We start from the raw sequence: 15,004 nt of genomic DNA, 5'->3' as shown, positions 1-15,004 counted from the left end.
GAACTTTCTTCAGCTGACGAGTATTATATACAAGTTTCATGAAATTTGATAAATATTTCTAACTCTTACTTTTGTAAAATGTGTGGAATGACACATAGACTGAAAAGGGAATACAATAATACCTTCTGTTTGTGACTGGGCCATTGAAATGTATCTTTTGCTTAAAAAAGTCCTTTATTAACAGTAGTCAGCAGTTCTATGTTGACTTGAGTTATCATTGATATGTTCAAATTTATAAATTAACTGTTAACAAAAGTTTGAATTTTTGAAATACTAAGGCTTTTCTACCTCAGGAATAGATTACCTTAGCTGTATTTGGCAAAACTTTAAGAAATTTTTGGTTCTAAATGCTCTTCAACTTCGCTCTTTTTTGCCTTTTAACATTTTTTTATTGGAGCGTCACTGATGAGTCTTCTGAGGACGAAACGTGCGTCTGGCGTTAATATAAAAATTTTAATCCTGGTATCTATGATGAGTTTATTTATCACCTGTTTTATCTTTCAGATGGGAAACACTTTGGCAAGTTTATAGAAGGTTGTTTGAAACTATCTCCTGAAGAAAGAGCAGCATTTCTTGAAAAAGACAAGGTTGTATAGTTAAATTATAATCAAGAGTGGAAAGTGTTCTCTGTTTATCGATAGATTTAGAAAATTGAACTAAAATGATAAACCTATTTTTAAATAGATTATTTAGATATGAAATGTGGTATGAGTGCCAATGAGACAACTCTCCATCCAAGTCACAACTTATAAAGTAAACCAGTTTGGTTTTCAACACGGATCATAGGCTCACACTTAACAGCAATTCTATAAAGGGACCCAAAAATGACATGTGAAAATCCATTAAAACGGAAAAACCAGTGGTCTAATCTATATGAAAGAATAAGAAACACTTATAAACCACAACAACAAACGATAACTAAAGTAGTTCAGATTCCTGATTTAGAACTGGTGCATACAATTAAATGTTTTAATAGGTACTAAAGTTTGCCCTTATCTAAAACAATAGTGGAACATCACAACATAAAAAAATACACACTATAAATATCAATTGAAATTATCTATGATACAATGTAAATATAAAATGAATATTTTTTTAAACATGGACTTCAGTCAAATTTCCAGAAGATCAGAGTAATTTGAGTAATTATAGCTGTACCTTACTCACTGTGTATCATCGGCACCGGAAATTGGGTACTAACGAAGCGGAGAGAAATAGAAAAAAAAGTAAACAAGTTAAGAATTCATTCAATTTGAAGCATTTCCACTCATTTGATGAGGGTGCCGCTTTAGAAATGATTTTCTGATATATAATTCTTTTTAATTATTATAAGTACAAAATTAATACAAGATTTTGTTTAATACTCCAAAACTTGCCACTTAGTACTGGAAAATTTCGAGATCTATCGTCCTCTGTCGTCCCATTCTCAAGATATTGAAATGTTTTTCACTATTTTTCCAGACACGTTTTTAGATTATTATAGTGTGGCATCATGTTTACTAAAATTTGTTGTCAAAAAGATGTATTTTAAAGAATATAGACCATAAAAAATAAAGTCTAGGGTACGGCAACTTGCTTGTGTTGACAAATTTACTGTATTGCAACTTGTTTTCAACTGTATGATTAAGTTCAAATATCTAAGGTGGGAGGGGGTACCTTTTTATGTTAAACTGTTTTATGTCCTTTTCAAGGTTTAAATTTGTTTTAAACAGTTATTTGACTGATTAATTTTAAAAACTGTTAACTGTTTCCGACCCACTGTCTGTAATCTGTTTTGTTAAAATTTGCAATGTTGTTAACTGTTTATTTGAAATTGGGATTCCTGTTATCTGTAACAGTTACTCAGTACTTAACCCTTTCATCCCCGACGTTGCTTTGAGGCATCGCCTAACGTTGGCCCGACGTTGCTTCAACGCATCGCTTGACGTTGGCCCAACGATGCTTTGAGGCATAATTTCTCGGTATTTTTTTAGATCAGTTTCATAACGAAATGGCGGGGCGCATGCAAGGGAAAATGGACGTAGTCATTGAACGTATTTTGAAATTTGTTTTTATGCTTTGTTCAGTGTAATCGTACTGTTTAAAATAAGAAAAATACTGTTTTGAAACGTCATTCTTAAAGGGAAGAAATTAATGGCGTCCTCCGTGGTGCAACATGTGTTCAACAGCTGTTTATTTCAATGTTTTACGTTTTGAAAGAGGCCTTCTCCGGTGAAAATTGTAAATGTCAATTCCGTGACCTCATTTGCGATCATTTGCATATCAATGCGGATATGCAGGGGTAATATAATCCAATATTTTGTTGAAAGTTGTCGTTTTCAGATTCGGTTGCGCTAACCTTATTGCTGCTTCGTTACTTCTTTATTTATTTCTGTAAATGGCCATGACACATTTATTTAGTCCAAAAATGAGACCGCATGCAAGTCTCCATTTTTGTTTTGTTTTTCAAATGATTATATAAATATATTGACCTTTAAAGTTGGCCTTCAGTTGACCAATAAAAACGGGGATTCCGTTTCTTACGGTCGTAATGTCATGTGAGATGTCATGTGCTTGCGGTAAAAATAATGTGTATTTTTTCGAAGCTATGAACTCATTTATATACGATTTTATTTTTTTAATAAATCGTTTGAAACGTAAAATAAAGTGTGAAAAAAAACATCCTGTCTTGAAGGTTAATCAGAGTCCAAATTAAAAACATGTGTCGATGTTCCATCTAACACGTGTTTTCCTGGTGGTCGAGGATTCTTGGAACTCATTTGCATATTATTACGATTTTATATTTTCACAAATGATAGCTAATAACACGCGTATGTGTTATAAAAAGAGGCAAACCGAGTATATGTCACATAGAAAATTAGTTGTTCTTCAAAATTTTCTAATAAATAAATACTCAACAACTGTTTTCGCAATTACTTGCATTGAACGTTGGAATGTGTATTCGCATTTCATTTTATTTTTAACTCTGACCTTATATCATCCAATTAAAACTCGGGGTTCCCTTCTTAATACATGTGATATATCATGTGATTCTAATATGTCGTCTGTAAACAAATAATAAAATTGAAATGTCCGATTCTTCAGACGAGGAATTCTTCGGTTTTGAAGCCGATGAAATTCAGCAGGCTGCTCAATGGTACGAGCAATTATTAATAGATCAAGGAATAGGTGATGATTTTGAATTCAATTCTTCAGGGAACGAGTCCGAGGACTCAGAAACAGAACCTATCGATGATACCATTCCTATTTATAATATCAATGACCAAGTAGTCCCAGATATAGACAATGTTGGAAACAACTGGCATCACAATTTTGATATATATGAAAGGGGTTTACCTCATTTATTTCAACCTAGAGGTCCAGATGGAAGGGCAACCGGCCCAGCTACTATTTTAGCTGCTGATAAGGGTCCAATTGATTTCTTCAAATTGTTTTTGAATGACATATTATTTGAACATATAATTAATGAAACTGAAAGATATGCCAATCAACAAATCACTGAAAACCCAGATGGTAATAAATCTGCCTGGTCAAAACCAAGTCTAACAGAAATAAAAGCTTTCATTAAGGTCTTTCCTTTCTTAAATGGAAAGACCTTACTGTATTTCGTTTGTTTATTAAGGTCTTTCCTTTCTTAAATGGAAAGACCTTACTGTATTTCGTTTGTTTATTATTATTCTTTTTCTTCCGCCGTTTTTCAAAGTTAATCGGTGATAAAAGTACGCAAGATATCAAAATGATCTTTGGTATCAAGTATCGGGGTAATAAAAGCTATCTTGTATTAAGGGCACCGAAGTGTACTTTTTACCTTATAGGAGTTATCTCCCCAATTACAAAAAACACTGTTATCGCTATAACTCACGAACTATAAGACTTAGCGGCAAATGGTTTTTTTTTAAATGTTCCTTGCCAAATGATACAAGTTCAAATCATTTAAACCGAAGCGATCCGGTGACTTATTATAGGAGTTATTTCCCCTTGAATATTTCAATTTTCAGTATGTATATAAATCTCATGAACCGTATGTTGTAAAGACTGCGGGTCTTCAGATTTGAGTTCATTGGACCAAAACTTGAAAATATAGGTCAAGGTCAAAGGTCAAGGTCACATTTTAGATTTTCAAAAGTTTTTCATTTCCTTATAACTATTGAACGGTTATAGATACAGAAAATTTAAGCAGTGAAAAATGATTGGTACTTCAAGGGGCAACCTTTTTACATTATGACTATATTGATTTTAACATCATGTAAGGGAGATAACTCCCATTGATGGTTTTTAAAAAGCCATTTTTAGGCAAAACTTTTAAACAAAAGGTCCTTGACCCATACGGTCTTTTGCAATGACCTTGACGAAGGTCACAAGGTCAAAGGTCAAGGTCATCAAATTATGTGTTTTTGGCACTATTTAAACAGTTTTATGTGCGTTTGAATTCCAACAAATCAATCAATCAATCAATCAATCAATTAATCAATCAATTAATCAATCAATCAATCAATCAATCAAAACAAGTTTCCGTTTCATGTGTTTAATACGGGATCCAAGGTCTCTTTTTTTCGCTTGTTTTAATTGACACTTTCCAACGTGTTTAACCAACGTGTTTAACCAACGTGTTTAACCAACGTGTTTAACCAACATGTTTAACCAACGTGTTTAAACAACCAACCAACCAACCAACCAATCAATCAATGCATGTTTCCGTTTCATGTGTTTCATACGGGATCCAATGTTGTTTTTTTTTCGCTTGTTTTAATTCAGCCTATCCAACCAACGTGTTTAACCAACTTGTTTAACCAACATGTTTCACCAACGTGTTAAACCAACATGTTTAACCAACGTGTTTAACTAACCAATCAATCAATGCATGTTTCCGTTTCATGTGTTTCATACGGGATCCAAGGTTTTTTTCCCACTTGTTTTAATTCAGCCTATCCAACCAACGTGTTTAACCAACGTGTTTACCCAACGTGTTAAACCAACGTGTTTAACTAACGTGTTTAACCAACGTGTTTAACTAACCAACCAACGTGTTTAACCAACCAATCAATCAATCAATGCATGTTTCCGTTTCATGTGTTTCATACGGGATCCAAGTTTTTTTTTTCGCTTGTTTTAATTGAGCCTATCCAACCAACGTGTTTAACCAACGTGTTAAACCAACATGTTTAACCAACGTGTTTAACTAAGCAACCAACGTGTTTAACCAACCAATCAATCAATGCATGTTTCCGTTTCATGTGTTTCATACGGGATCCAAGGTGGTTTTTTTTGCTTGTTTTAATTGAGCCTATCCAATCAACGTGTTTAACCAACGTGTTTAACCAACGTGTTAAACCAACATGTTTAACCAACGTGTTTAACTAACCAACCAACGTGTTTAACCAACCAACTAACCAATCAATCAATGCATGTTTCCGTTTCATGTGTTTCATACGGGATCCAAGGTGTTTTTTTTCTCGCTTGTTTTAATTAAGCCAATTCAACCAACGTATTTAACCGACATGTTTAACCAACATGTTGAACCAACATGTTTAACCAACGTGATTAACTAACCAAACAACGTGTTTAACCAACCAACCAACCAACCAACCAATCAATCAATCAATCAATCAATGCATGTTTATGTTTCATGTGTTTCATACGGGATCCAAGTTTTTTTTTCGCTTGTTTTAATTGAGCCTATCAAGGTGTTTAACCAATCAACGTGTTTAACCAACCAACATGCTTAACCAACGTGTTTAACCAACCAACGTGTTTAACCAACCAATCAATCAATCAATCAATCAATCAATCAATGCCTGTTTCCGTTTCATCTGTTTCATACGGGATCCAAGGTCTCTTTTTTTTCTTCCCTTGTTGTAATGGAGCCTATCCAATGTGTTTAACTAACCAACGTGTTTAACTAACCAACGTGTTTAACCAACATGTTTAACCAAACCAACTTGTTTAACCAACCAACCAATCAAACAACCAATGCATGTTTCTGTTTCATGTGTTTAATACGGAATCTAATGTCTCTTTTTTTTCGCTTGTTTAAATTAACCCTATACCACGTGTTTAGCCAATGTGTTTAACCACACAATGTGTTTAACCAACCAACCAATCAATCAATCAATCAATTCCATTAATTAATGCAAGTTTCCGTTTCATGTGTTTAATACGGAATCCAAGGTCTCTTTTTTTCTGCTTGTTTCAAGAGACCCTATATCAAGTGTTTAATTAATAAACCAATCAACCAACTAATCAATAAATTAATCAATCAATATATATGATATTTTTATTTATGACAGTATAATTAAAAGAAAATGGAAGGAAAGACCTATCAATTATTCAAGAAGAATTGAACTTTAATATTGTTCTTACATCTCTTCTGAAAAAAAAATTCCACCTCCTTGTTATCACTTAAACTCTGAAACTACAAGTCCAATCGATCCCAAAATTTACAGTCAGCAGGGCATACATGTACTAAAGGTTCATAAAACAACGTGGTGCCGATATCTCTCAAGACTTTTCCTAGAGAAAAAGAATGGCAATGCCGTAAAAATCGCTTGCTAGGTCCGTAATTCTCAATGAAATCCTACAATAAAAATGTCCGCTCCTGGATTGAAAAACTTATCTGTTACAAACTGGTGCTGAAAAATATACATTTTAAGAAAATAATCCTTAAACGTGTTTTAAAGTTACACCGGATCAATTAAATCCAAATCATGCACTGCTGGTGAACTGTGATCAAAATGTCAATTTCCTATAATGACCAAAGAAATTACATTGTGTACATTCAATCTCTATAGATGTTGTCTGTCCAACGTCCCGACCTAAAGAGAAATAAAAAGACTAAGTTTTTCTTAATATAAACACGCGTCACGTGGTGTCTCCTCAATCTGGCGCGCGCGCTGGACCTAAAATAAAATAAAAACTTTCCAAACTAAACATGAAACTTCTCCGGTAACACAATACTAGACCCCTTACAGAAACAAACAAACAAACAAACAAAACAAACAAACAAACAAACAAAACAAACAAACAAAACAAACAAACACCCCCCCCCCCCCTAATCAATCTATGTTTCAAAGGGGGAAAGACCGTTTACAATTGCTTTTTGAAAGCAATTGATTTATATTATTGTTCTTACATCTCTTCTGAAAAAAAAATCCACCTCCTTGTTATCACTTCAACACTGAAACTACAAGTCCAATCGATCCCAAAATTTACAGTCAGCAGGACATACATGGACTAAAGGTTCATAAAACAACTTGGTGCCGATATCTCTCAAGACTTTCCCTAGAGAAAATAAATGGCAATGCTGTGAAAATCGCTTGCTAGGTCCGTAAATCTCAGTGAAATCCTACAATAAAAATGTCCGCTCCTGGATTGAAAAACTTATCTGTTACAAACTGTTGCTGAAAAATGTACATTTTAAGAAAATAATCCTTAAATGTGTTTTAAAGTTACACCGGATCAATTAAATCCAAATCATGCACTGCTGGTGAACTGTGATCAAAATGTCAATTTCCTACAATGACAAAAGAAATTACATTGTGTACATTCCATCTCTATAGATGTTGTCTGTCCAACGTCCCGACCTAAAGAGAAATAAAAAGACTTTTAAGTTTTTCTTAATATAAACCCAAGTCACGTGGTGTCTCCTCAATCTGGCGCGCGCGCTGGACCTAAAATAAAATAAAAACTTTCCAAACTAAACATGAAACTTCTCCGGTAACAATACTATAGACTCCTTACACAAACAAACAAACAAACAAACAAACAAACAAACAAACAAACAAAACAAACAAACACACCCCCCCCTCAATCAATCTATGTTTCAAAGGGGGAAAGACCGTTTACAATTGCTTTTTGAAAGCAATTGATTTATATTTATTATTCTTTTTCTTCCGCCGTTTTTCAAAGTTAATCGGTGATAAAAGTACGCAAGATATCAAAATGATCTTTGGTACCAAGTATCAGGTTAATAAAAGCTATCTTGTATTAGGGGCACCGAAGTGTACTAATTACTTTATAGGAGTTATCTCCCCAATTACAAAAAACACTGTTATCGCTACTCCTCATAAACTATATGACTTAGCGGCAAATGGTTTTTTTTAAAATGTTCCTTGCCAAAAGTTACAACTTCAAATAACTTTAACCGAAGCGATCCAGTGACCTATTATAGGAGTTATTTCCCCTTGAATATTTAAATTTTCGATATGCATATAAATCTCATGAACCGTAAGTCATAAAGACTGCGGGTCTTCAGATTTGAGTTCATTGGACCAAAACTAGAAAATATAGGTCAAGGTCAAAGGTCAAGGTCATATTTTAGATTTTCAAAAGTTTTTCATTTCCCTATAACTATTGAACGGTTATAGATACAGAAAAATTAAGCAGTGAAAAATGATTGGTACTTCAAGGGGCAACTTTATTACATTATGACTATACTGATTTTACCATCATGTAAGGGACATAACTCCCATTGATGGTTTTGAAAAAGACATTTTTAGGCAAAACTCTTTAACAAAAGGTCCTTGACCAATATGGTCTTTTGCAATGACCTTGTGGAGCAATGACCTTGACGAAGGTCACAAGGTCAAAGGTCAAGGTCATCAAATTATGTGTTTTTGGCACTATTTGAACAGTTTTATGTGTGTTTGAATTCCAATCAATCAATCAATCAATCAATTAATCAATCAATCAATCAATCAATCAAAGCAAGTTTCCGTTTCATGTGTTTAATACGGGATCCAAGGTATCTTTTTTTCGCTTGTTTTAATTGAGCCTATCCAACCAACGTGTTTAACCAACGTGTTTAACCAACATGTTTAACCAACGTGTTTAACTAACCAACCAACGTGTTTAACCAACCAACCAATCAATCAATGCATGTCACGTTTCATGTGTTTCATACGGGATCCAAGGTTGTTTTTTTTTGCTTGTTTTAATTGACCTTTCCCAACGTGTTTAACCAATCAACGTGTTTAACCAACGTGTTTAATCAACATGTTTAACCAACGTGTTCAACTAACCAACCAATGTGTTTAACCAACCAACCAATCAATCAATGCATGTCACGTTTCATGTGTTTCATACGGGATCCAAGGTTGTTTTTTTTGCTTGTTTTAATTGAGCCTATCCAACCAACGTGTTTAACCAACGTGTTTAACCAACATGTTTAACCAACGTGTTTAACTAACCAACCAACGTGTTTAACCAACCAATCAACCAATCAATCAATGCATGTCACGTTTCATGTGTTTCATACGGGATCCAAGGTTGTTTTTTTTGCTTGTTTTAATTGACCTTTTCCAACGTGTTTAACCAACGTGTTTAACCAACATGTTAAACCAATGTGTTTAACTAACCAACCAACGTGTTTAACCAACCAACCAATCAATCAATGCATGTCACGTTTCATGTGTTTCATACGGGATCCAAGTTTTTTTTTTCGCTTGTTTTAATTGAGCCTATCCAACCAACGTGTTTAACTAACGTGTTTAACCAACATGTTTAACCAACGTGTTTAACTAACCAACCAACGTGTTTAACCAACCAACCAACCAATCAATCAATGCATGTCACGTTTCATGTGTTTCATACGGGATCCAAGGTTGTTTTTTTTTGCTTGTTTTAATTGACCTTTTCCAACGTGTTTAACCAATCAACGTGTTTAACCAACGTGTTTGACCAACGTGTTTAATCAACATGTTTAACCAACGTGTTTAACTAACCAACCAATGTGTTTAACCAACCAACCAACCAATCAATCAATGCATGTCACGTTTCATGTGTTTCATACGGGATCCAAGGTTGGTTTTTTTTTGCTTGTTTTAATTGACCTTTTCCAATGTGTTTAACCAATCAACGTGTTTAACCAACGTGTTTAATCAACATGTTTAACCAACGTGTTTAACTAACCAACCAATGTGTTTAACCAACCAACCAATCAATCAATGCATGTCACGTTTCATGTGTTTCATACGGGATCCAAGGTTGGTTTTTTTTGCTTGTTTTAATTGACCTTTTCCAACGTGTTTAACCAATCAACGTGTTTAACCAACGTGTTTAATCAACATGTTTAACCAACGTGTTTAACTAACCAACCAATGTGTTTAACCAACCAACCAATCAATCAATGCATGTCACGTTTCATGTGTTTCATACGGGATCCAAGGTTTTATTCGCTTGTTTTAATTGAGCCTATCCAACCAACGTGTTTAACCAACGTGTTTAATCAACATGTTTAACCAACGTGTTTAACTAACCAACCAATGTGTTTAACCAACCAACCAATCAATGCATGTCACGTTTCATGTGTTTCATACGGGATCCAAGGTTTTTTTCTCGCTTGTTTTAATTGAGCCTATCCAACCAACGTGTTTAACCAACGTGTTTAACAAACGTGTTTAACCAACATGTTTAACCAACGTGTTTAACTAACCAACCAACGTGTTTAACCAACCAACCAACCAATCAATCAATGCATGTTCCGTCTCATGTGTTTAATACGGGATCCAAGGTCTCTTTTTTCTGATTTAATTGACCCTTTCCAACGTGTTTAACCAATCAACGTGTTTAACCAACATGTTTAACCAACCAATGTGTTTAACCAACCAATCAATCAATCCATTTCATTAATTAATGCATGTTTCCGTTTCATGTGTTTAATACGGAATCCAAGGTCTCTTTTTTCCGCCTGTTTCAAGAGACTCCATATCAAGTGTTTAACTAATAAACCAATCAACCAACCAACTAATCAATAAATTTATCAATCAATAGATATGATATTTTTATTTATGACAGTATAATTAAAAGAAAATGGAAGGAAAGACCTATCAATTATTCAAGAAGAATTGAACTTTAATATTGTTCTTACATCTCTTCTGAAAAAAAAATCCACCTCCATGTTATCACTTAAACTCTGAAACTACAAGTCCAATCGATCCCAAAATTTACAGTCAGCAGGGCATACATGTACTTAAGGTTCATAAAACAACGTGGTGCCGATATCTCTCAAGACTTTTCCTAGAGAAAAAGAATGGCAATGCCGTAAAAATCGCTTGCTAGGTCCGTAATTCTCAATGAAATCCTACAATAAAAATGTCCGCTCCTGGATTGAAAAACTTATCTGTTACAAACTGGTGCTGAAAAATATACATTTTAAGAAAATAATCCTTAAACGTGTTTTAAAGTTGCACCGGATCAATTAAATCCAAATCATGCACTGCTGGTGAACTGTGATCAAAATGTCAATTTCCTATAATGACCAAAGAAATTACATTGTGTACATTCCATCTCTATAGATGTTGTCTGTCCAACGTCCCGACCTAAAGAGAAATAAAAAGACTAAGTTTTTCTTAATATAAACACGCGTCACGTGGTGTCTCCTCAATCTGGCGCGCGCGCTGGACCTAAAATGAAATAAAAACTTTCCAAACTAAACATGAAACTTCTCCGGTAACACAATACTAGACCCCTTACAGAAACAAACAAACAAAACAAACAAACACCCCCCCCCCCCCCCCCCCCCCCCCCCCCCCCAAATCAATCTATGTTTCAAAGGGGGAAAGACCGTTTACAATTGCTTTTTGAAAGCAATTGATTTATATTATTGTTCTTACATCTCTTCTGAAAAAAAAATCCACCTCCTTGTTATCACTTAAACTCTGAAACTACAAGTCCAATCGATCCCAAAATTTACAGTCAGCAGGGCATACATGTACTTAAGGTTCATAAAACAACGTGGTGCCGATATCTCTCAAGACTTTTCCTAGAGAAAAAGAATGGCAATGCCGTAAAAATCGCTTGCTACGTCCGTAATTCTCAATGAAATCCTACAATAAAAATGTCCGCTCCTGGATTGAAAAACTTATCTGTTACAAACTGGTGCTGAAAAATATACATTTTAAGAAAATAATCCTTAAACGTGTTTTAAAGTTACATCGGATCAATTAAATCCAAATCATGCACTGCTGGTGAACTGTGATCAAAATGTCAATTTCCTATAATGACCAAAGAAATTACATTGTGTACATTCCATCTCTATAGATGTTGTCTGTCCAACGTCCCGACCTAAAGAGAAATAAAAAGACTAAGTTTTTCTTAATATAAACACGCGTCACGTGGTGTCTCCTCAATCTGGTGCGCGCGCTGGACCTAAAATAAAATAAAAACTTTCCAAACTAAACATGAAACTTCTCCGGTAACACAATACTAGACCCCTTACAGAAACAAACAAACAAACAAACAAACAAACAAAACAACCCCCCCCCCCCCCCCCCCCCCCCCCCCAATCAATCTATGTTTCAAAGGGGGAAAGACCGTTTACAATTGCTTTTTGAAAGCAATTGATTTATATTTGGTCTTTGCTTTCTGATGGGAATTGATGTTAAACCAGAAACCAAACTATACTGGTCAACTGATCCCTGCATGGAATCTCCAATATTCGGAAAAACAATGCCAAGGAATAGATTTATGCAAATCATGAGGTATCTTCATTTTAGTAACAATCATAATGCACAACAACCAGGTCAATCATCATATGATGTACTTTATAAAATTAGAAATATCTTGAATATGTTCAACACATCCATGAAAAGAGAATTCGTCCCTTCACGCCAGGTCTCTATAGACGAATGTATGATACCCTTCAAAGGAAGGGTCAAATTCAAACAATATATGCCAGCCAAACCAACTAAATGGGGAATCAAGATATGGGCACTTGCAGATTCAAATACAGGATACATCTGCTATACAGATGTTTATACAGGAAAAACTGATAGACCGGATTGAACTGGTCTATGAGTTTCTATGACATTATCAAATACTGCACGAGACCGTCACCGGCCCGAATTAATTCCCAGATAAGTGCGCGTTTTCGCTTATGTTTAGTGTATGGGGAATAAGGGCAGTTGTAGCCGTCAAAAGACAGGAAACGGAATGAAAACGGTAGATTAACATGTCAAACCATTGCTCAGAAACTAAATTACAGAAAACTAAAGTACGTACATTTAACCATGCGAGTAAAACGAAACAACAAGTTTTACGAACAAGCGTTCGCTAAAAAGTTTTAAATACTTATAAATCTTTTAAATTGCCGACGAATTGTTCATTTTATTGTTTTCCCTATTAAATAACCACATCTGAAAAGATCATCCTTGACCAAGAGAACGATTACTCAATATAAATCGAGATATTCTTTTATTATCGATCCATCTTTTTTTTTTTGTTCAGCGTTCAGCCATTGATTTGTGTAATGTTGTCATTGCCTCGTTTTAATTCGGAAACTTCCGAGATATTTATAGACGAAAGGGTCAATACACAAAAATGTGTACTCTTGCGAAGTGGTAGGAACCATGGGAAGTTCGTCCTATTAGATGCCAAGCCTTTAGAACAATTTCATGTATCATATAATAGTAAAACGAACTCAAGTTACATTGTATACAAACTTTAATTTTCTATATTTATCTTATCTATTTATAACTCTGTATTGCTACTTTCACTTTTCATTGTTTCTCTCACCATGACGACGTCAAATTCAATGCACCACTTTGAGTACTTCAGGGGCTCAATTTCTGTATAAAAATTGTCCTGATGAAGCCTGCCTTGCAGGCGAAACATGTAGACATAGATAATAAAATAGCAGATCTTTTGAAGTGTTGTTGTCAATTTTAATTATTATACCTTATAAATATGTTGTTATTTCTTTGAAATTTCTTGGAACCCCAGGATTCCATCTATGTTTATTGTGTATGAAAATATCACAGTTATGTTTACATGCATATAGTTACAGAAATAAATCAACAGCATGATCTATCAATGTTTAGACAAAAGAAAAAAAGAAATGATAAATATACAAATCATATCAAATATTCTAAAATCTGGGTTTTTTTTATGAGCTAGAGTTATCTCTCATTGATCAGTTAAATAGAAGGTTATTATATATTGCAGGATATGGGTTCAGCACATGAAGATAGTGCCCAGGAAGGACAGACACAGGTAACAGATTTTATATCTCCTACAAATGTGGAGAGAAATAGTGTTTCTAACTTGTCACCCATCTGTCAAGTAGTTTATATAGGATAGCTTGTTAGAATTACATTTTTATACCCAGAACTGTGTGTCTTCTATTATAATTCCTTGATTAATTGATATCATATGTATGGCTTTCTCGGAGCAAATTATAAATGTAGTTGTATACTTTTTAGCTCACCTGGCCCAAAGGGCCAAGTGAGCTTTTCCCATCACTTTGCGTCCGGCGTCTGTCGTTGTCCGGCGTCCGTCGTTAACTTTTACTAAAATCTTCTCCTCTGAAACTACTGGGCCAAATTAGACAAAAATTGGCCACAATCATCATTTGGGTATCTAGTTTAAAAATTGTGTCCGTGACCCAGTCAACCGTCCAAGATGGCCACCATGGCTAAAAATAGAACATAGGGGTAAAATGCAGTTTTTGGCTTATAACTCAAAAACCAAAGCATTTAGAGCAAATCTGACATGATGTTAAATTGTTATTCAGGTCAAGATCTATCTGCCCTGAAAATTTCAGATGAATCAAACAACCTGTTGTTGGGTTGCTGCCCCTGAATTTGTAATTTTAAGGAAATTTTGCTGTTTTTGGTAATTTACTTGAATAATATTATAGATAGAGATAAACTGTAAACAGCAATAATGTTCAGCAAAATAAGATTTACAAATAAGTAAACACGACCGAAATGGTCAGTTGACCCCATTAGGAATTATTGCCCTTTATGGTCAATTTTTAACCATTTTTCGTAAATCTTAGTAATCTTTTACAAAAATCTTCTCTTCTGAAACTACTAGGCCAAATTAAACAAAACTTGGCCACAATTATCATTGGGGTATCTAGTTCAAAAATTGTGTTCAGTGACCCAGTCAACCATCCAAGATGGCCACCATGGCTTAAAATAGAACATAGGGGTAAAATGCAGTTTTTTGCTTATAACTCAAAAACCAAAGCATTTAGAGCAAATCTGACATGTGGTTAATTTATTTA

General features: G+C 34.5%; 1 protein-coding gene across 1 annotated transcript in view; it reads left to right on the top strand.

Moving 5' to 3' along the window:
* LOC134696567 (ubiquitin carboxyl-terminal hydrolase-like) overlaps window positions 1-15,004 on the top strand; it is a 96,230-nt gene that overhangs the window by 43,842 nt on the left and 37,384 nt on the right. The window contains exons 4-5 of the mRNA XM_063558422.1: window positions 505-587; window positions 13,939-13,986. Of these exons, the coding sequence (XP_063414492.1) occupies window positions 505-587; window positions 13,939-13,986 (131 nt within the window). The remainder of the gene's footprint in view (window positions 1-504; window positions 588-13,938; window positions 13,987-15,004) is intronic.

Source organism: Mytilus trossulus, chromosome 14, assembly GCF_036588685.1.
Source record: "Mytilus trossulus isolate FHL-02 chromosome 14, PNRI_Mtr1.1.1.hap1, whole genome shotgun sequence".
Lineage (NCBI taxonomy): Eukaryota > Metazoa > Mollusca > Bivalvia > Mytilida > Mytilidae > Mytilus > Mytilus trossulus.
This window is presented reverse-complemented; position numbering and strand designations above follow the sequence as displayed.